This window comes from Lagenorhynchus albirostris, chromosome 21 (assembly GCF_949774975.1).
Source record: "Lagenorhynchus albirostris chromosome 21, mLagAlb1.1, whole genome shotgun sequence".
NCBI classification, from domain to species: Eukaryota; Metazoa; Chordata; class Mammalia; order Artiodactyla; family Delphinidae; genus Lagenorhynchus; species Lagenorhynchus albirostris.
This window is the reverse complement of record NC_083115.1, coordinates 29,045,899-29,067,599: the sequence shown is the minus strand read 5'-3', so window position 1 is coordinate 29,067,599 and position 21,701 is coordinate 29,045,899. Positions and strand designations below refer to the sequence as shown.

Below are 21,701 nucleotides of genomic sequence, written 5' to 3'. Positions count from 1 at the left end.
AGGCCTGAAGCTGTGTCATCTCGTCATCAGGTGTCCTTAGTCTCACGTGGACCCCCTGCATCCCTCCTGTGTAGATCTGCTGATGAAACAAAGTGGCAGTGAAACAGGTCACAGCCTAGTCAGCATCCCCCAGTCCCATCCTGGACAGGCTTTGTGGCTCAGCCTGTCTGCCCTTCTGACCTTCATACTTTCTGAACTTCTTCTAAAAGGAGACACAAGACTCATATTGGTCTGAAGGACGTACGCCTCGAAAAAACCTTCTTTTATTCAAACAACAGTTACAAGTACTTCACTTGGCTTCTGGGTCCCCTCTGCCCATGCTCCAGCCCAAAGTCAACGGATGCAGCACTTGGCTTTTTTGCCGTAACAGGTGCCTTCAATCTTTTGGAAGAGCGGGCAGGAGGAGAAGTTGCAGGTCCCCCCTTTCTTGACACATATGTAGTGGTCGGACCTCTGGCCGAAACCCGTAAGCAGGTTAACACCTATGAGAAGGGAAAGAGAGCACTTCAGACTCCGGGCTTGCAGCCACAGGGACTTCAGAACACTCGGTGAAAGCAGAACAGACAACCCTTTGCAGAGCACGTCACAGGGGTTTCCCTTCCAAGAGCTTTGCACTCAGTTGATCTGTGAGGCTGCTCATGAAATAAGCCATCTAAAGAGACCCCTCCGTCCGAGGTCTATGCCAGCTGTGGCCAAACAGTGGGCAGCCAGAGATGAACAGCAGGGTTCTGAGTGGGCTTCCTCCTGCCCAGGGAGCTTTGGTGTACAGGGAATTCGCGTTAGTCCCCAGATAGGTATTCGACCACTTTGTACTGTTGCCGTCCTCTGTTTCAGAAATGCAGAAGCATCTTTCGAATTCCAGGAGCATTCCTGAACTTTCCTTTTACTCCTGTGCTGTTTAGTTACATCATTCCCTCCAGCTTGAATCCCTGCCCACCCCCCACCCCCACCCCCATCACCGTGTCTGCTGCAATCTATGATCCTTTAATGTCAGGTTAAAATTATAGCTACTCTATAAAGCTTTCATCATTTTCCCAGTTGGAATTTATTTTGTCTTCCTCCCTGTCACAGAATCTCATAATTTGAAGACCTCTAGACTCGTCTTCCACCGTATCCAGCAGAAAAAGCTGCCCTCTGATACCCCTGGCAAGCAGCTATCTAGCCATTGTTTTGTGTCTCTCTGTTGCCAGGTGTTATGGCCTGAAACCCCCCCACACAATGTCCCCCCCCATTCATAGTTGAAGCCCTAAGCCCCCGAAGACCTCAGAATGTGACTGTATTTGGAGATGGGGCCTTCAAAGAGCTGATTGCGGTTAAAGGAGGTATATGGGTGATCACTAATCAATAGTGTCCTTGTAAGAAGAGGAAATTTGGACACACAAAGGGACACGAGTGATGTGTCAGCACAAAGAGGAAAGGCCATGTGAGGACAGAAGGCGGCCCTCTGTCAGCCGAGGAGGGAGGCGTCAGGAGAAACCAAACAACACCTTGATCTTGAAGTTTTACCGCCCAGAACTACGAGAAGTGAGCGTCTGTTGTTTACGCCGCCCACCCTGGAGCAGACACCCTGGGAGACAGGCATCTAATCTCTGCCTGCCGGACACTTGGTTTTCATACTGATGGAAACTGTCCTCTCAGTAACTTGCAGCTAGTGGCGCTTTTCTTGCTTTATACAGACAAGTCTAATCACTCTTTCAGATGGCTGTCCCATTTTCAGTCATTCTGCTGCCTTAAAAGTCTTCTTTTTCTCATTTTTCTCAGTGTCTAGTTTCCAGACACTTCACAACCCTGTTCATTCTCCTCTGGATGTGTTCAGTTCATGGATAGACTTCCTTAAGTTTGAGGCCTGGAATAAACACAAAATACTTTAGACGTGTCCCGTCTACCGAGAGCAAAAAGAGGCTTCATCTCGTTTTGTTCACTACAGAGCTGTGCTGTGCAATGTGGTGGCCACCAGCTACGTGCGGTCACATATTTTAATTAATCGAAACTACATCACCCACATTGCAAGTGCTTGATGGCCACGTGTGGCTAGTGGTTACTGCACTGGACCGTGCAGCGGTAGAATATTTCCATCATCACAGAACATCTCATTGGACTGTGTTGCCATGGAGATGGAAGGGCATTGAGAGACACGCTGGTCCCACCGTCCGAGGGAAGCATCTTAGGCCAAGGCCACACAGTTGCTCACACAAAACACAGTCTCCTGACCTCCAGCCTGTATTCTTTCTATCCATTGTATTGGTTCCTGCCAAGGCTGTTCAAGATTGTTCCAAGTTCTAAAAGCCTCACCACAATATCGACCTCCAGTAAGATCATAGTCAACTAGACTCTCTCAATCTCCAGTTCCAGCTTTTGTTGCTCTTCACTGGAAGGTGTCAGAGCTGGAAAGATACTCAGTCCAACCCCTGCTGCAAGATTGAATCCTTCCAAGCGATCGTTATTAGGAAGATGGATCAAGCTAGTGAATGTGAAAGCCCTTTGAAATCAGAAGGTCTACACTTTCTTTTTCTTGTTGTTGTTGGTATGTGTGTGTGTGTGTATTTATACCAACATTTAAATATATGTATATTTAATGTTATATTTACCCTTCCTTTTGTTGGGTAAACAGAGGAGACCCAAATACAACCAACGGTGGCTTTTTAGAGCCCAGATGGACCTCAGAGCTCAACTACTTCCACCTCTCTGTGCTTCTCTCCCTAGATGAAGACGCTGAGGTCTGGCGATGCCCCCCAGGGCATGCAGTTGGCCACAGGCAGAGCCAGGACCAGAGGTAGATCCCATGACCCCCACCAGTTCTCACTCCACCTCTCTGCTAGTGAATTATGGTGTCACCACGCTCAGCGGGAACTCATTTCTGGCGTTATCTTTCAGGATCTAGTACATTATCGGACCCCAAAGAAATAGCAACATATTTAATGTCAGGGTACTTTGGCTACATTCCTTGTTCTAGAATGAATTTGTGTGATTTTTAGCAAAGCACTCAAACTTTCTGAGCCCCAGCGTCTCAAATTTAAAATTGAGGAGACTAGATTATGTGATCTCATCCATTTCTAAGATTCTGAAGCTGGTCATCTTTCCTTTGGTGGGGAACTAACACGTTTATGGTTGCATTTAATCCTCCAAGGAATGTATCACTTTTTCCTAACTTACAGACAGGGAAACTGAGGCCCAGGGAGATTCAATGTTCCCATAATCTAATCAGCCAATGATTATATTATCTTAATAGATGCAGAAAGATATTGGAAAAAAAATCAACATTGATTCATGATAAAAAAAAAAATAAAGCTCCTAGCAAATAAGAAACTGGAGGAAACTTCCCTAATCTGATAAAGAGTACCTACAGAAGCCTACAACATACAGTACCCTTAATGGTCAAGTATTGAAAACATTCCATGAGATTGGCAATCAGACCAGCATAACTGCTATTGTCATTACCATTCCACATTGTACTTGAAGTACTGGCCAGGGGGATAAGAGAAAAAAAAAAAAAAAAAGGTACAAGGGTTGGAAAGGAAGAAATAAAATTGTCTCTATTTGCAGACATTATGATTATATGTAGGCAATCCAAAAGGAATGAACAGGCACATTTAGCAAATTTGCTGAGATCAACATACAAAAAAGAAAAAATGAATTTTACTTCTGTATATTAGCAACCAACAGAAAAAAGGAGATAAAATAAAAACACCATATAGAAGAGCATAAAATATGCCTAGTTATAAATCTAAGAAATTATGTGCAATACCTCTATCTATAAAGAATACAGTATTTTTTTGAATTTAAAGAGGCCCTAAATAAGTAGAAATACTATGTTTAAGCATTGGAGGATTAATTATTTTTAAAATGTTAATTTTCCCCAAAGTAAGCTGCAGATTTAACCCAATACCATAAAATCCCAAGAGAGTTCTTTCAGTGAAACTTGATGAGCTGATTCTAAAACATATATGGAAATTCCAAGGACCAAGAATAGCCAAGACACTCATAGAAAAGAAGGCGGGAGAATTTGCTTTACTGGATTTTGAGACTAATTACAGAGCCACTGTAATTGGACAGTGTGGTGAGGATACAAGGGCAGACAAATACAGAAGCAGGACAGCAGAAAGAGATACATGCATATGTGGAGAGTTGAAGTAGAACAACAGTGGCTCCGCAGAACAGTGGAGAAAAATGGTCTTCTCAGTGGGTGGTTCTGGGACAACTGGATATTCATAGTGGAAAAAAAAACCCTTTACTCTTAGCTCGGACCATACGTGCACACTAAAAACCACTGCCAGATGCTTATAAGCCTAAATGTAAAAGGAAAAACAGTAAAAGCCCCCAGAAAACGGCACTGAACACTTTCTTCGTGCCTTTGGGGTAAAAAAAGATTTCTTAAGGTACAAAAGCGCTAACGCTAAAGGAAAAGATATGACACGTTTAACCACATTAAAATAATGTGGAAAACCTCTGCTTAAGGAAAGTTTCCATTCAGAGAGTGAAAAATTAAGGCACAAGGTAGGAGAAGATATTTCTAATACTTACAACCAACAAAGAGCTTCTATGCAGAATATATAAAGAGCTACTACAAATCATTGAGAAAAGACAGATAATCTGATAGAACATATGGGCAGAAGACAAACAGGTACTTCACAAAAGATATCCAAGTGGCCAGTAATTATACACAAAAGTACTCAACTTATTATTTATCAGGGAAATGCAAATTAAGTTGCCAATGCTATGCTACTCCCCTCACCAGACGGCTAAAATTTTAAAATGATTGACATTATCAAGCGTTGACATAGATATGGAAGAACAGGCACTTTCATTCATTGGTTGTAGGAGCGTAAGTTGATATATACGCTTTTGGAGAACAGTTTGGCATTATTCATTAAAATTCAGTAGTATAAGCACATGCTACGACCCAGCAATGCCACCACCTCTTGACACGTAGTCAGTTGAAATGTATACACAAACCAAGCTATATTATTCAGCATGAATGTTAACATGGTAAAACTATAAGAAATATGGGAAGTTATGACCATAAAAGTCAAGTGATGATTGCTTTTGGGGGAAGGAGGGATTTGTTACTGAGAAGCCTGGAGGAGAGCCTCTTAGGTGCTGGCCAAGTTCCAGTTCTTGGCTCACACTGTGGTTACAGGAGTGCTTGTTTTATAATAATTCATTAAATTATACATTCGAGTTTTATGTACTTTTCTGGATACATGTTATATTTTACAATTAAAAATTAAAACAATAAGAGTTGCTTTTGAAAAGGTCTTCCGTGTATTCCTAGCACTGTGGGCCTCCTGGGCTATGTGCTGTGTACACCCTCTCCCATCATGCCTTGGTCCGTTTCCGTCCACTCCCCGGGCATGCAAGCTCCTTGGATAACTCACAGCCCCGCTCTTCTCCTCCCCTTTCCCAAGAATGATAGTACGTCTCTAGACTTGCGCTCATTCTTATCTTGGTCCTTATTCAGCTGGTCTGAGAAATACAGTCCAACACATCATGTGGCGGCCTCTGGAGCGCCGTGAACCAGAGGAACATGGAAAAGAGGGAGCGCGCTTATAGGTAAGAATGAAGGATGAGGAGGGGTGAAGGGAGCAGGCCTGTTAGGAAAGCAGGCTTGTACCAGCTTCTATGCTTGCCGTGAAAAGAGAGACTCTCAAATACTACACAGTTATTAGGCCAATTATAGCTGGACTCTTTTTTTTGCTGGACTCTTAATAATCCCACCCAAGTGCAACTACAACACCAGCTGTTTTTTAAGTCAACTGTAATAATAGGTGTTGGCTGAATGAAGGGCTGTTGTGATTAAGTAGCAGGAAATTAACTAGAAAATAAGTACCAGTGGGTCAGTCCCAGAAGAAAATGAGAGGAAGAATGTTCATGGCAGTGAACACAGCAGAGGCTTGACTGTTACAGAGTCATCAGGAAATAAATCTGCCTGAGGGGCATGGACAGCTGTCAGTGCTGCGGAGACGGGACACAGCCTGTGCAGGTCAGATGGTGGAGGTTCAAGGAAAAGGGCAGGTGAAAAAGTCTACAGAGAAGAAGATACATTGGAAACATGGGGGGATCTTTGGACTTTATATAAAAAAGCCACGAAAATAGAATTTCTTAAAGAGCCTTTCAGAGAGACAGGAGCGGGGAGCTCTGAGATTGGGCGTGTGGTCCTCAGGCCACGGGCAGCGGACCCTGTTCCCCGGCACTCTCCTCTGAAGTTGGATTGACAGTATACAGTTGGAGGTGCAAGTGAAGTTTTGGAACAATGTCAGAAGGGAAAATTGGGGAGCTTTTGACTAAAATATAAATTTCTTGTCCTAAAAGACCACCAGGCTAAAGCGGAGTGAGGTGCCGAAATGACAAGGGTTTTGGAGAAGAAGAGGCCTGAGCTCTACCCCTGCCGGGACCCCTACCCCCTGCCCTGGAGGACTGCACCGCATAAGCAGCAGAAACGCACAGGCGTGGAGAAAGTCAGGAGCCAGAACAGGGTTGGCGGCACCCATGGATCTGAGATGTGAGAGGAGCAGACACAGACACAGGTCTGAGGATCCATAGGGTGAAATCCGGATTTGCCCGCGCTGGCCGTGGGGTCCCACACCTGTGGTGATGCATACACGGACTTGTCCGTGGGTAGCGACGTGAGACTGGTCTTCTCAGAATGTGGGCCTGGGCCAGTCAGCTGGGCTCTTTCCCCAGTCAGGACAAGGTGGCTGGTTGGCAGTGTGCCAGGGGAAGGGTTGCCCACGAGTGAGTGGGTTCCCTCCCATTGCGGACATTACAATAGAGGTCGCTTGTCCACTTAGGAGACGCGCTGCTGGCTCAGGCGGTCAGTGGAGGCCAGAGAGGGTCGGACTTCACCTCTGTGGATCTTTTCAAGATATCTGGGGAAGAAATCAAATATATACAAGGCACTCCTGCAAAACAAATAACAGAACTCCAAACCAAGTGAAAACTCAGGGCCCCTCTTCCACAGACGGGTCACCCATGACGTCCCTGTTCCTAGAAACGCTTGCCGGCCACTGATAACCAGCAGTGCCTCCTATTAAGGTCATGAAAGCTTTAAGTCACTTCCATCTAGATTATCCTTAGGATAAATTGATTTGCTGGTGACACATCCAGAGGTCTCTGGGAGGCGTGGGAAAAGAATATAGGAGCTCGAATCAGAGCTGGATTCGAGTCCTTGGTATTCGTGGGCTGAGTATTTGAAAAGTCAGCCTCTCTGAGATTCCCTGCAAAAACCATCTCTAACGTGGGGATAAGAGTCGTCCCTGCATGACAGATGCAGATGCTGGGGACACTTAGTGAGATGTTTTCGGAGTTGCTCGTGGCACTATGAAGTACCACAGCCGGTGCCGTGTGACCGGCGTTTCTGAGGATGACTCTGTTTCCCCCGCATTGCTAATCGGGTGCCTCTGTCGGGTCTGCTTCGTAGGAATCAGGGGCTTGTGTCTGAGGCACCGGGGAGCGTGTTTTTCTGGATGGGATCCGAGGCCGTAGCAGGCACATTCTTGGTGCTGTTGCCAGAGTTCTGCGAGGTGGAAGGAATTCGGGCCAGCAGGTCAGAGTGACACACTCTGCGACACTCAGGTGGGAGCAGGGCCAGGTGGAGATCCAGGGTCACAGGACGTTGGGCTGGGACTTGTTTTGCCTCATCCATCACTTTAAAGGTGAGGAAACAGAGGCCCAGACTCCCGGGAATGCACGTGGTATCCGTGTCCGGAGGGAAAGGAAAGAAGAGGACTGAGGATTGGGCCATGACTCTATCAGTGGCATTAATTTTGGTTAACTTGCTGATCACCTGGCAAAAGCGCAGCCGTGGGCCCTGTTTACAGGAAGACCGTCCTCACTGTCCCCCTGTATCTACTGTCCTCTCCTCTGATCAACCCCACGCGGCAGCAAACCAGTCTCTTTTTTAAAAAAATTTATTTATTTATTTATTTTCGGCTGCATTGGGTCTTCGTTGCTGTGCGCGGGCTTTCTCTAGTTGCGGCGAGCGGGGCTACTCTTCATTGCGGTGCGTGGGCTTCTTACTGTGGTGGCTTCTCTTCTTGCGGAGCACGGGCTGTAGGTGCACAGGCTCAGTAGCTGTGGCATGCAGGCTCAGTAGTTGTGGCTCGTGGGCTCTAGAGTGCAGGCTCAGTAGTTGTGGTGCACGGGCTCTAGAGCGCAGGCTCAGTAGCTGTGGCTTGCGGGCTCTAGAGTTCAGGCTCAGTAGTTGTGGCTCACAGGCTCTGGAGCACAGGCTCAGTAGTTGTGGCGCACAGGCTTAGTTGCTCTGTGACATATGGGATCTTCCCGGACCAGGGCTCAAACCCGTATCCCCTGCATTGGCAGGCGGATTCTTAACCACCAGGGAAGCCCAGCAAACCGGTCTCTTAAAGAAGCCGTTTCTGATTCTGTCACTCGTGGGTTTAAAACCCCTTGGGGCTCACTCGCACCCAGATGCGTTTCCTGCTGCCTCAGCCCTCACTGGATCTGCCCCCGCATCACCATCCTGGCTCCTCTCTGCTCCCTGGCACGCTCTGTGCCTTGAGCGGCCTGCAGTGTTGCAGCTGAGGGCCTGGGAGTCCCTGCTCTGCTACCAGTCATGTGACTTCATTATTGTTATTTACCCAGAAAATGGGAATAATGATTCTTCCTCCCCCACGGGGCCACTGGGAGGACTAAACTAAAAGCGAGAGCTATGGTTTTCTATTTCTCTTCATCTCTAGGCTTTCACACCAGCTATCCTTTCCGTCTGCTTTGTCCTTGACTTCTCTCCTTTCACTGGTTTAGTTAATTCAGGGCTGCAAATCCAGCTGCCCACTGCAGCCGGGCGGGTAACACAAATCTGTGAAGTGGGCTGAGGTGAGGCATTAGGGACCGGTGGGGTCTGCAGTGACATGGGGAGGGAGTCCCGTCTGGAGGCACAGCCGCTGTTTAGTTGCAGCTCACTGTTGCCATGTAGGAATGTTGCCACATCTTTTGTGTTTTTAAGACAAGATAACACTTACACACTGCTGTATTTAAACTGGATAAACAATAAGGACCTACTCTGTAGTACAGGGAACTCTGCTCAATATTATGTAACAACCTAAATGGGAAAAGAATTTGAAAAAGAATAGATACATGTATATGTATAACTGAATCACCTTGCTGTACACCTGAAACTAACACAACATTGTTAATCAACTATATTCCAATATAAAATTAAAAGTTTTAAAACTTTTCTAAATTTTAAAAAAGAGAAGACAAAAATCAGATTTTCTTTTCTTTTTTGTTTTTTTTTTGGTGGCATATCCTGACTTTTAAATGTTGGGAGGAAATTAAAAGAAATATTTCTTTGAAAGTATCATGAACACCAAAATGACTTACAATTTTCCGTCCCTTAGCTTCCTCAAGACCAGGTCAGCTCTCACTGTCATGTGTTCTCCTAGCATCCTGCACTTAACAGCATTTCACAACACGGTTGCCATTAGTTAAGTAATTATGTAATCGGTTTTCTCGTCCCGCTCTGTTTCTGGAATGTGTAGAGATGAGACCCAGGGCTGTGTTTCCTGGCGCATCCCCTGTTCCTGGGCAACACCTGCCCACAGCAGCTCTTAACCAAACACTCCTTGAATCAGTGAGGGAACAACGTCAACCTGTCTTGATTTCTCAACACCTCGGCTGGGGTCCCATCCAGCAGATGCAGGGACCTGGGTCGCCTTGTCATTGTGACATCATTCTGCATTCACAGAAAGACCATTTGAATAAGATACAAGTGGGCAACCCGTATTTTTTTTTTTTTTCTGACAGAGATGAAAACTGCTAAAGGGAACGTCAAGTCTTAGGATCTCCTGTAGTGACCACAGAACACTGGTTCCCCCGGGTCACGTGGGCCTCGATTTCCCCACCTGTGAAATGACCAGGTCTAAGGGCTCTTCCAGAAAAGGAGTGAACTGACCCGCGCGGGGGCTCAGCGTTGCTGAGCAGCCCCCGCTCCCTCCCTGCAGTGACCCCGCAACTGTGCGGCCCACGGGCAGGGTGGGTATGGTAGGGGCAGCTGCAGCAGCTGCGACAACCCCTGCACAGCAGTGAGGACGCAGTGACCAGAAGCGCAACCGATGCCTGAGGGTAAAGCAGAGACCTGCGCTGTGGCCCCGGGGGACTCAGGCTGGGGGCACCTGTGTGTTCCAACGCGGAAGACACCTGGGGCTCTTTCCACCCAGATAACAGCATCCAGACAGCACGACATCCCCCAGAAAACACTCGTGTCGAGTTTGCCCTTGCCTGTGGCCCTCTTTTAAGATGCAAACGTCTTGGGACAGTAGAGGCACTGCAGAGGTGGTGCTTGCCATGCAAGGACCTCGGCCGCTCGCAGCCTCCCAGCATGAGCTGGGAGGTGGAGGGTGGGTGCTAATCTTGCCTTTCTAGAAGATGAGCTGGGGTCAGCAACTGGTCCTGAGGGCCCCGGTCCCCATCCTGGGAATCCATTCACTGATAGTTCTGTCCAGACAGGGCCTGCCTGGCGTCGGAGGACAGCGTCTTAGCTGATCCCGCATGCACTAAGTGCTGCACGATGTTAGCTGATGATTCAGGAGTGATTAGTAAGTTTATCTGCTCCTGCACATACCCTTGGGGACACTTTCATTTTCTGAACTCTGCATGAGATGCTCGTAATCATATTTACGTGTCATAGACTGAAAAGAGCTCTTCACGTTAACGGAGTGACTTTCAAACATTTTGAGTGTACCTGAGCTGCAGTAAGAGATTTTGCACGGCTACTCAGTACGAACACACATGCAATGAGATGAGTGTGATAAAACAGAGGAGACGCTGACTGCGTGGCATGCACTGGTATTTTCTATTCTTTTGAGAAAACAAGGTTGCAACTCACTAAATTAATTTCTCCACCTCTCTTATGCATTCCACCTGGAAACCTTAAAACTCTGCATTGGAATACCTCTGAACCCAGTTGTCCGAGGGGAACACTGAGGCACCCCTGGAGCAAATTAGGCATGTCTGCACACTAAAATGATGGCCTGGAGAAAAGCACAAGTGGGTCTTTCAGAGAATTCCAGAGCTCTAACACTATTAGAGCCACCTGCCGCAGCGCGCTCAACTCGCAGATGCGGAAACTAAAACCCAGAATGTGAGACTCGCTCAAGATCACTTAGTGAGCGAGCGATGGGGCTGGGGGAAAATGTATCCCGATTCTACCAGAAGAGTCTCACCTTCTCTTACGTCAGGGGCACTGCTGCCTTGACCCAGGGGAGCTGGGCCTGCCACAGAGCTCCCCTGCTCTGCACTGGGGAATGGCCCACCCTGGAGGATGTGAACCGATTTCTCAAGGAAGGTGGATCTGACTGCCTGCACACAGGTGAGTCAAGGATTCCAGCTGAGCTGGTCTTGTGGGCGGGGCGGGAAGCATCTGCTTGCAGCAGGCCACCTGGGAGAGCCCACCCCGGGACCTGGAGAGAGATGGCGTGGCAGCCTGCACCTCTCGGCTGCCTCGGACCCTGACCTCTCAGGGTGAGGAGACGTTCTGCAGAGGGAATAGGGGATCCCCTTCCCCATAGGATACTTTCAGGATGCCCAAGACAAAGACAGGGCTGGGAGGTGCTGGGAGCTGCCTGGCACGGACCTCACATCCTTGCCAAGTGCAGAGGGAAGGGAGCCTTAAGGGACAGACAGAGAGACGGGAGTCTGGCCCTCCTGCAGCTCGGCTGCCCTCAGGCACCGGGGAGAATCGGCCTGGGGATGCTCCAGGCAGGCGCGCTTGCCCCTAGCGGCCGGGATGGCCCAGACCCTGCAGGCTCGGTAGGCTTCTGCCCACGGCCTTCTGCCCCCAGCAGGCCGCTCAGCCTCGAGGATGCCTTCCTGCTGATCTGTCCTGGGGACACAGAGGCCGCTGTTCTTAGACTCAGCCCCAAGTCCCAGCCCCGGGGTGGGCGCTGCAGCAGGTCCCCAGCTTACCTGTGGCCAGCTGTGAAAAGAGGAGGCCGAGAGTCAGCAGCAGCAGGTAGAGGACCCTCATGGTGGTGGCAGGTGGCCCGGATCCCCGGGGAGGGCAGAGGCTTCTTGGAGGCTGAGCTCTCAGAGGCTTCCAGCGGCTGCAGTGTCACTGTATTTATAGGGCTAGAGGATTGCACAATCGCACATACTGATGAAGGGTGGTGTCGCAATCCTTAGAGTGAAACGCTAAGAAATAACCCTTCACGGCAAGCCCTGAGTCAGCCGAGAGTCACGTGGACACACTTTTCTCTGTCTGGCTGCAGCTGGACCCAGCTCTCGGCCTGCAGGCGTGGAGGCAGTCCTCTGGTTCTGTTTTGAGTCTCAGCTGGGCAGTTCAGCTGCCGTTCCCAGAACAGGAGCTCCTGCTAGAACCCCTGTCGCTGGGATGGCTCAGGGAGCCCCGAGAGGCGGCCCCGGGGAGGCACTGAGCCTGGTGGCTGCCCGGCTGCCATCCAGTGTCAGGCCCTTTAGCTGATGAGACCCCGGACTTCACCCTCTTCCCTTATAAAAGCCGAGCCCGTTCTTTTAACCTTTAGGGATGGAATTTTCATCAGGCCCAAGGTTGACTAATACTAGCCTTTTGAGCTTCTGTGTTTTTTAAAATTAAGATATCTCTGAAATCCTTTTTAATCTATGGGCCTCTTTTATCACTGAAATTTATTTTTTTTTTTATCAAGACAGTTTCTTTAGAGCAGTTTTAAGTGCACAGCAAAATTGAGGGGAAGGTACAGAGAGGTCCCATATACCCCCATCCCTGCCCATGCACAGACTCCCCCGCTATCTACAGCCCTCACCAGATGGTATGTGTGTTACAGTAACGAACCTCCGCTGACCCGTCATTGTCACCCGAAGTCTGGAGTTGACATTCGGGTTCACTCTTGGTGTTATACATCCTGTGGGTTTGGACAAATGGACAGTGACAGGTAGCCATCATTATAGCGTCCTACAGAATAGCTTCGCTGGCCTAAAAACCCTCCGTGCTGTCCTTCATTCCTCCCGTGTGTGCTCAGCTGCTGACAACCACTGATCCTTTTACTGTCTCTACTGTTTTGCCTTTTCCAGAGCGTCATATAGTTGGAACCACACAGTATTTCGCCTTTTCAGATTGGCTTCCTTCACATAAACATATGCATTTACATTTCCTCGAGGTCTTTTCATGGCTCGATAACTCATGTCTTTTACTATTCCATTGTAGATGTAATATAGTTTATTTATCAAGTCACCTACTTAGGCTTCCAAGTTTGGGCAGTTATGAATCCAGCTGCTATAAACATTTGTGTGCAAGTTTTTGTCTGGGCATAAGTTTTCGGTTCCTTTGGATAAATACCAAGGAGTGCGATGGCTAGATCGTATGGTAAGGGTATGTTTAGTTTTGTAAGAAACTGTCTGTCTTTCGAAGTGGCTGCACCATTTTGCATTCTCAGCGGCAGTGACGAGAGTTCCTGTTGTTCGACATCCTCACTGGCATTTTTTTTTTTTTTTTCCGCGGTACGCGGGCCTCTCACCGTTGTGGCCTCTCCCGTTGCGGAGCACAGGCTCCGGACGCGCAGGCTCAGCGGCCATGGCTCACGCGCCCAGCCTCTCCGCGGCATGTGGGATCTTCCCGGACCGGGGCACGAACCCGCGTCCCCTGCATCGGCAGGTGGACTCTCAACCACTGCGCCACCAGGGAAGCCCCTCACTGGCATTTGGTGTTGTCTGTGGTCTGTACCTTGGCCATTCAAAAACATGTGTAGTGGTATCTCATTGTTCTAATCTGCATTTCCCTGATGACGTATGAAACGGAGCATCTTTTCATATCCAGCCTTTCTTTCTCCCAAGAAATGTGTTTCCAGGAAGCTTCCAACTGTGGCTTCTCCCAGAAGGCGAATCCCTAATGTGGCCCCTTGGAGTCAGGAGGCCCGGGGTCCAGACTGGGCTGAGTCTTCCTGAGCTGCCTGGATTGAAACTTATTCTTTCAACTGTCAAACTGGGATGTTGTGTTAGCTAATCTCTAAGCAGCTCTCAAGTTCTCATCAATTCTAAAGATTTAAAAAATATTTTCTTTATCGTTAATTTTCATGGTAATTCTGTCGGCAGCTTTCCTGATGTCTCTGTCAGGGTTCTTATTTGCAGGCACGAGAAGCAGCTCTGGCTGACTGAGCAAGAGAGGAGTTTGTGAAGAGGATGTGGGGTAGGGCTTCCCTGGTGGCGCAGTGGTTGAGAGTCCGCCTGCCGATGCGGGGGACGCGGGTTCGTGGCCCCGTCCGGGAAGATCCCACATGCCGCGGAGCGGCTGGGCCCGTGAGCCATGGCCGCTGAGCCTGCGCGTCCGGAGCCTGTGCTCCGCAATGGGAGGGGCCACAACAGGGAGAGGTCCGCGTACCGCAAAAAAAAAAAAAAAAAAAAAAAAAAGAGGGTATGGGGTAGCTCACAGAATCACTGGGTGCCTGAAGAACCTGGCTTATAAGCTCTGCTTCCAGAAACAGTGTCCAACCTCCTGCAAGGGACTGGTCCGAGGAGGACACTGTGCTGCATCCACTGCGCGTGAGACAGAGGAGCTTGACTTTGCAGCTGCTGCTGCCGCGAGCAGAGCGCCATCTGTACCACAACGCCACGCGCCTTGCGGACACTTCCACTGCACCCCTACCAGTGAGAGACAGAGACGGAGGGAGGGAGGGAGGGAGGGAGGGAGGCTGGGGGGAGAGAAACAGAGAGAGACAGGGAAAGAAAGAAAAGGAAAGAGAAAAAGAGAGATCAAGGCAGAGAGAAATGGAGAAAGTTAGAGGGAACTAAAAAGAGAGAGAAATAACAAGAGATAACAAAGACAGAGGCAGAGAAATAAAATGAGAGACATAAAGAAATAGAGAAGCACACGTACAGAGACAGAGAGAAGGAAGCGCAGGATCAGGTCTCCTCTTCCCCGCCCTTTTCACCTTGAGACCCACCTTTGACGCCACTGTACCACCTGCCTGGGTCTGAGTCCCACTTGCCGGGTCTGGGTGGCAGAACCTTGGGCATAGGACCAGGCAGGAGAGCCTGGGAAGGCAAGAATGTGGCATATTCAGCATCTTCGGAGGGTCCTTTCAGCCTCCCGCTAAGCTCCGACAGTGAAGAATTCCCCAAACCCTCAAAGGGGTGAAGCCGTCACGTGGACAAAAGAAATGCAAGCGTTCATCACACTCAAACTCATTCATTCTTTCATTCACTGATTCAAGTGTATGTATTCGGTTCCCATTACGTACCAGGCGATCTTTAGGGGCTTGGGGTGCAGTGAGGAACAAGCTTTCTAATGGTTTCCTGCAAAAGTCTAGTTGGGGAGACAGATGAGGGGACAGACGGTTGCCATGACGCTTGCTAGGTGCTCTGATGGGTGGCATGTGGGGACCACGGGCCAAGGCCAGTATCTGAGGCAGTGTATGTGAGTTGAGGCTTTCAGTGTCATCTGAACAGTTTTGGTTTTCTCCTTAAGCAGTAGGGAGGCCACGGACGACCTGAATCAGAGGAAACACATGAAGCAGTTGCTGGTTTAGAAAGCGTCTCAGGGAAGTGTGGAAGTGGATGGAGAGGGGCAGGATTGGACTCTGCAAGACAAGGGAAGAGCTGGTGCGGGGTCTTAGCTAAGGTCGTGCAGGGGAGATGAAAGGACACGTGGATTCAGGGGACGTTAAGAAGCCAAAGTCCAGCAGACACGGAAGGAGACAGAATGAGCGAGATGTCTGGCTCGGTGTAGGTGAAATGGTGGTGTCACGGACCGAGGCAGGATAAACAGGAAGAGGAGGTGATTCAGGGAAATGATGGGAGTTGCATATACGTTTGCACGGAAAGAGTGCCTCACGTTGGGCTCCCCTAGAAGAGTGTGAACCGAGAATTTGAGTGAACATGGGGACTTGGGAGACGTAAAGGATGAGGTGAGGGGAGAGTCGGTGTGAAGAAGAGGAAGCAGATGGAAGTGTGTTATTAAGGCCACCGTTGACTACAGGAGCTTTGTACCCCCAATGCCTCTTACTCCGTGGTTAAAACTGCTCTTAGCGGGATGCTAATTCCTAGGCGTCGTGACCCCAACATTCAGAAGGATAAGGGGCGAGCTGCCTGGGGCCAAGAGGCAGGGGCTGGCTTTTGCAAGGCAGTGATTTGCGTGGGGTCTGGGGGAACGGGAGCCCCAGAAGGGTCTGCTGATACGAGATGCACGGGTATCCGCATGGGGGTCTTGCTGGCATCACACCTATGGGCTTGGCTCTCTGCCGACAGAGTTCGGAACCTGGCTTCCGAACTTATCAGCTTCTGTGGGTCGCTTGAAGCCCTGGTAGTGAATGAAATCCTTAGGAAAATAAAGTTTTTTTAAAATCCCAGAGAACACTGACTTTCGAGGAAGGAGGGGAGAAAACCATGGACGAGGGGGTAGCAATCAGGGGAGGGAACATCTTTAGAGGAGGGAGGGGCAACCTCTGTCAGATGCAGAAAACTTGTCATGCAAAAAAGCGCCTGCTTCTCTGTTTCCACTCCGGCTCTGGGTTTGTCCTTTACTGCTGACACCGGAGGACTTCATCTCCACTCTTTCACTCTTGGTGCTGTCGTAACATTTGCTTTCGGTATTTTCCGCAGTCCTTCTATGCGGTTAGGACGGCATGTCTGGGTGGCAGGTCTGCGTGGCCGCGTCCCCGCGTCCAGCAGCGGCCGGAAGCTCCGGCGGCCGGGTCCAAAGTGGATGTGATGAGGGGACGCCGCTCCAGGGAGCCTGAGGTCAGGGGAGGGGCCGCCCGGCGCCGGCCCTCCGCCTAGGCTGCAAAGGAGCCACAAGAAAAGGGAACGTTCCGTGTATTTGAAGGGGATGAGATGTCTCAGCTGCAGAATAAGGCGGAAACCTGGGCCCTTGGCTGTGTATTTGGGGGTGTGCTGGGGGCGGGGCGTGTGGTCGAATGAGGGTGCAGGAGGCTGGATTAAAGGGATTGCGGCACAGAGTCTGTGTTTGCACGCGAGCCTCTAACCTTCGGTCTCCCTGTTCTCATCAGCATCAGGAAGCTCCAGGCTTCCATGTTCGAGATCACGGTTCCTGGGGAGGCCCTGCCCTCCTCGTTTCCCTCCCTGCTGTTCTCCGTTCGGAGCCGGCTGGGCCTGGCCCACACAGGCCGGGACAACCTCTTGGCCCGAGTTGCCCCATTTGTGAAGTAGGGAGATTCAGACAGCGCCCCCCAGGTCGGAGCAGCTGGCGTTTGTGGTGTTTGCACAGATCGCTGGAGGGATTGGCAGCGACCTTGCGTTGCGTTGAGCTCGTGAGAATAAAAACGGGTACATTCTGACGGCTCACGGGAGCCAGGCCAGCCCACGTGCCCTGCATGAATATTCAACCTGGATCACTCCTTATCAGAGTCACACTTGATTGCATTTCAACAATATTTATGACATCACAACAACAACTCCTGAGCACAGCAGGAGTGAAGAACGTGCTTTGCTCTTGGGGGGCTGGTCGCTCCTGTGGGTGAGCCATGCCCTTGTCCCCTGCCACCTCCTCTGAGAAGCCCTCCCTGACCTCCACCCCTTGTCCTAAAAGCGCCTGGTACTTCCGAGCTGCCCCATCGCACCTTCCTTCCCTGTCACAGTGACTGTCATGTCCTCTGCATGCTTGCTGTGAGGTTTGAGGGAGGGGCTGAGTGGGGATCCCCATCATCTCCACCCCCCAGGCTCTGGTGTCCGGCATAGATAACCAGTCGCCAGAGGAAATGAATGAAACGAGTGCTGCTGTGGACTGAAAGGTGTCCCCCAGAATTCCTGTGCTCAGGCCCTGTCTTTGGAGACGGGGCCTTTAAGGGGGAAATTACGGTTAAATGAAGTCACAAGGCCTGATCCCGTCGGACGGGTGGTCTTGCAAGAAGGGAAGAGCACCACGTCTCTCTGCCAGATGAGCGCACGGGGAGAAGGCAGCCTCCAGAACTGTGAGGCATAAGCTTCTGTTGTTCGAGCACCCAGCCTGTGTGTTTTGTTACAGCAGCCATAGCTGACTGATACAAGTGTCCGCACTTTGGTCAACCCTTCGTTTCCTAGGACCTCACTCCTGGCAGCACCCCAACGTCCCGGCACCCAGATGATGTTCCCTCTCTAAACGTCACAGCCCGCATTTGTTTGCCTCCTAATAGCATGCCAGGATTTCAATCTAAGATGGAACCAGAGGATATAAAACGGAAAAGCTCACGCATGTGCCCTCAGAAACAGAAAACTGAAGGACTGAGAAACAGAGCTCCCGTAAATGCCCCGTTTACAGAAAAGCGACAGTATTGGAGCAGGGACTTGGTCAAGGGCTGCCTCATATCAGCCTGGGAAAGTTTGCTTCTGATTTCTGGAGGTCTGGAAAAGAAATGACCTGGGTTGGGCCGAACTGAGCTTTGCCTGCCTGGACTGGTTTGGTCTGCTCAGGGGACTTTCAGGACTGGTCCCTTTTTTAAAAATTGTTTTTATTTTAATAGACGCTAACTGGACTCTCCCCTGTTTACGTTTCCTGCCCGTAAATACAGCCTGCTCCACAGCCTTAACGGACTCGCTTATGGCTCGCTACAGTTCACGTGTCCTGAATTGCAATTCCTCTGCTATTCCCGAATAAACTCACCTTTTTGACAGTTTTGAGCTTGCCTTGGTTCACCTCTTTTTGTGGGTCCGTGATAGCTATTTTCATACTGTTCTACTGTGTCTGAAAACAGACTCAAGTTCTCTGTTTCCAGTTTGAGGCCACCTCTGAAGGGCCTGCGTTCCTTACCGCTTCTGGGGCAAGGCGATCATCAACACACTTTACCATAAAAGGCACGTATCAGGCTCTTTTCAGGGAGAAACTTGAGATTTAAGCACATTTGTGTGGGGTAAAAGAAAAAGAAACTCTATGTGTGTGTGTGTGCACATTCGCAGTTGTAAATGCAGGGAGAAAAGTCCAGAGCCTAAGAAGAAAATCACCAAACGTTACCAGTATTTGCTTCTGGGAAAGGAAAGGGGGTTCCTACCTGTATTCCCGCTGTACATTTTCATTCTGATTACTCCACTGATGGATGTCACGTTTTGCTTTGAGGCTGCATGTGGCCCAGAATTTCCAGCACTTGCCCCTGTTCTCTAGCTGTCACCTGACCTTGATGACAGCTGGCGGGGTCGTCGTCCTTGGCTGGCTGGTCTCTAGGACACGTCTCCTCGCAGGCTGTGTGGCCCGCCGCTCCCCAGAGGCAGGAGCTGCCTGTGTCAGGTGTTGATCACACCTTCGGAGCATGAGACCTGGTCGGGGGGCGGTGGGGCAGGGGCCTGATGGCAGCACCTGCCTTGGGCCCTACCTGCTGAAGATCGAACCCGACTCCGTGGGGCTGAGCTCGTTTCAGGCCCACCTTGGGGACCCTTCTGGAGTCGGTCTCAGCTGTGGATGCTAGAGCTGGCTAGCCTGATGGGCAGAGCCAGACGGAGCCCCCGACCCCAGGCCAGGTTCGCCGCGGGGCCTCCCACCCTTGCGCCGGCAGCGAACCACGAGGGGTCTGGAGGGGAGCTGGATCAGACCCCGAGTCAGACGGACTGGATTTCAGTTCTGTACCTCCACCTAGAGGCCGGGCCAACCGGACATGGCATTTAGCTGCCCTTCTGCTCCGCAGGAAAGATAGACCAGAGGGTTGTGTGGCTTTAATACGTTTGTGCCTAGAAAGTAATTGACAGGCGGGAGGGTTTAGTAAGTGCTGTTCTTACAGCTCCTGTTTCTATTCTTTCTAACATTATGAAGCATCGTTATCCCCACTTGCCTGGATGACACACCTGGACGGGCAGAGAATAAGAAACGGCTCATGGGCAGTAGGTCCTGGATCGAACCCAGAGCATCGGTGTAGCACAGCCCTCCTGACTGAACTCAGACCCCAGGCAGAAGCTGCCCGTGCTGAGTGTTTTCTTGGAGGTCATCCCCGATGTTGGTTTTATTTACAAAAACAATACACACGTGGCAAAAAGCTAAGACAACACTGACGCGTATCAACAGAAAATGAAAGTGGCCTGGAATTCTACCTCCCTCAGAAGGAAGGATGGCTAACAATTTGGTTTCTCTCAGTCCATGCCATTGTCCTGTGTACACACGGAGGTATCTCTCCACCAGGCCTCTATGCATACGTATATATCTTAAAGGGAACATACTGTAACACAGGTCTGCAGCATGCTTGATTCCCACTTTTCATTTGGACCTCTTTCTATATCATTGGATCAACTTCATTTTTATAACACATGTACAATATGTGTGAATTCCACGGACAGTGGAATACTTCTGGAAAATTGACTTACGTTTGAAAGTTCTGGTAAGACATACATAAGATAAAGTTGACCGATGTAGCCGTTTTTAAGTGCCCAGCTCAGGGCCCTTAAGTACATCCACACTGTAGTGCAAACGTCCCCACAGTCCATCTCCAGAACGGCTCATCCCTCCAAAGGGAAACTCTGTGCCCAGGAAACAGGAACGCCGCCTCCTCCTTGCCCTTCGCCTCGGGTAACCACCCTTCCACTTTCCGTCTCTGTGAATCTGGTTACTCTGTGAGGACTCTAAGTACTTCCTATGAGTGACTTCATGTAGGTGGAATCGTACAGTAGTTGTCCTTTTGCAACTGGCTTATTTCACTTAACGTAATTCTTCAAGGTTCACTCGCGTTGTAGCATGTGTCATAATTTCCCCCCTTTTGAAGGCTGAATAATATTTCGGAGCACTTTGAAGAAACACAAGACGGGTAGTAATTCTTTTTTGTTTAAGGCATTTTTAAAAATTGCAGTAGAGTTGATTTACAATGTTGTGTTAATGACTGCTGTGCAGCAAGGTGACTCAGTTGTACATATATACGTTCTTTTTTTAAAATAGTCTTTTCCTTTATGGTTTATCGTAGGATATTGAGTAGAGTTCCCTGGGAGTGATGCTACAATCCAGAAAAATCTCTAGTAAACGGCCTCCTGTCTTTTCTGCACTCACACCCTCTTCCTCTACTGAGTAGGGCAAACCTCAGAGATGGCGGTGTCGTGAATAGATGCCCTTAACTCCCACCCCACCTGCCTAGTAATCCTCCTGGGATGTGCTACAATGCCTCTGGCTTCTTTTCCAGAATTGAGTGTCGGACAGTGTCCCTCACTGGATATAAACACGATAAAGGTACCATTTAAGGTCATAACCCTCGTGCTCCCCTCAGGCAGGGGCAGACGTGCTCTGACACGTGGGACTGAGGGCAGAGCCTGCTGGTCAGTCACAGGTATCACCTTTTCACGAGGAAGCCCAGAACGGCCGCTTGCTACCAGTTACAGCTGTAACCTCCCGATATCTGAGCTGGAAGGGACTCCAGCGCTGACTCTGGAGAATTTCTGCATCCCGTGGAAATGGGGTTTTTTGGGGGGTAGGAGGGTTTCGCTGACCACGTGTGTGTCCGCCTGGCACTCGGGTCTGGCTCTGCGGTCTGGCTAGGGAGGGCCGTGCCGCCCAGGGAGGCCATACAGTCTTTTCACCCTTGAAGGTGAGCCCACAGGGCTCGCCAAGGTCCTTGATTTATGGGACCTGCTTTTGTTTCACACGACAGCGAACAATACCTGCCGGTTGCCGAACACCTGCCAGGTTGATTTTTAGCGTTACCATTGTTGAGAACAAAGGCTGTTGGAAACATCCCAGAAACTGCAGGGGCTGATTGGTCCATCCAGTTTATTCTGGGTGTGGAGCAAAAGACCTGCCAGACCGTAAATGGAGTAGAACCAGTTTTGTGTGTGCAACTATCCATTCCCATCAGACGTTC

General features: G+C 49.8%; 1 protein-coding gene across 1 annotated transcript; it reads right to left on the bottom strand.

Moving 5' to 3' along the window:
- Positions 1-226: 226 nt before the first annotated feature.
- DEFB1 (defensin beta 1) lies at positions 227-12,064 on the bottom strand. Its single transcript, XM_060136634.1, has 2 exons — positions 11,923-12,064; positions 227-482 (listed from the first exon to the last, which is right to left on the bottom strand). Exons 1-2 carry the CDS (start codon positions 11,981-11,983, stop codon positions 334-336), a joined length of 210 nt encoding a protein of 69 aa, XP_059992617.1. The 5' UTR covers positions 11,984-12,064; the 3' UTR covers positions 227-333.
- Between the last annotated feature and the right edge of the window lie 9,637 nt (positions 12,065-21,701).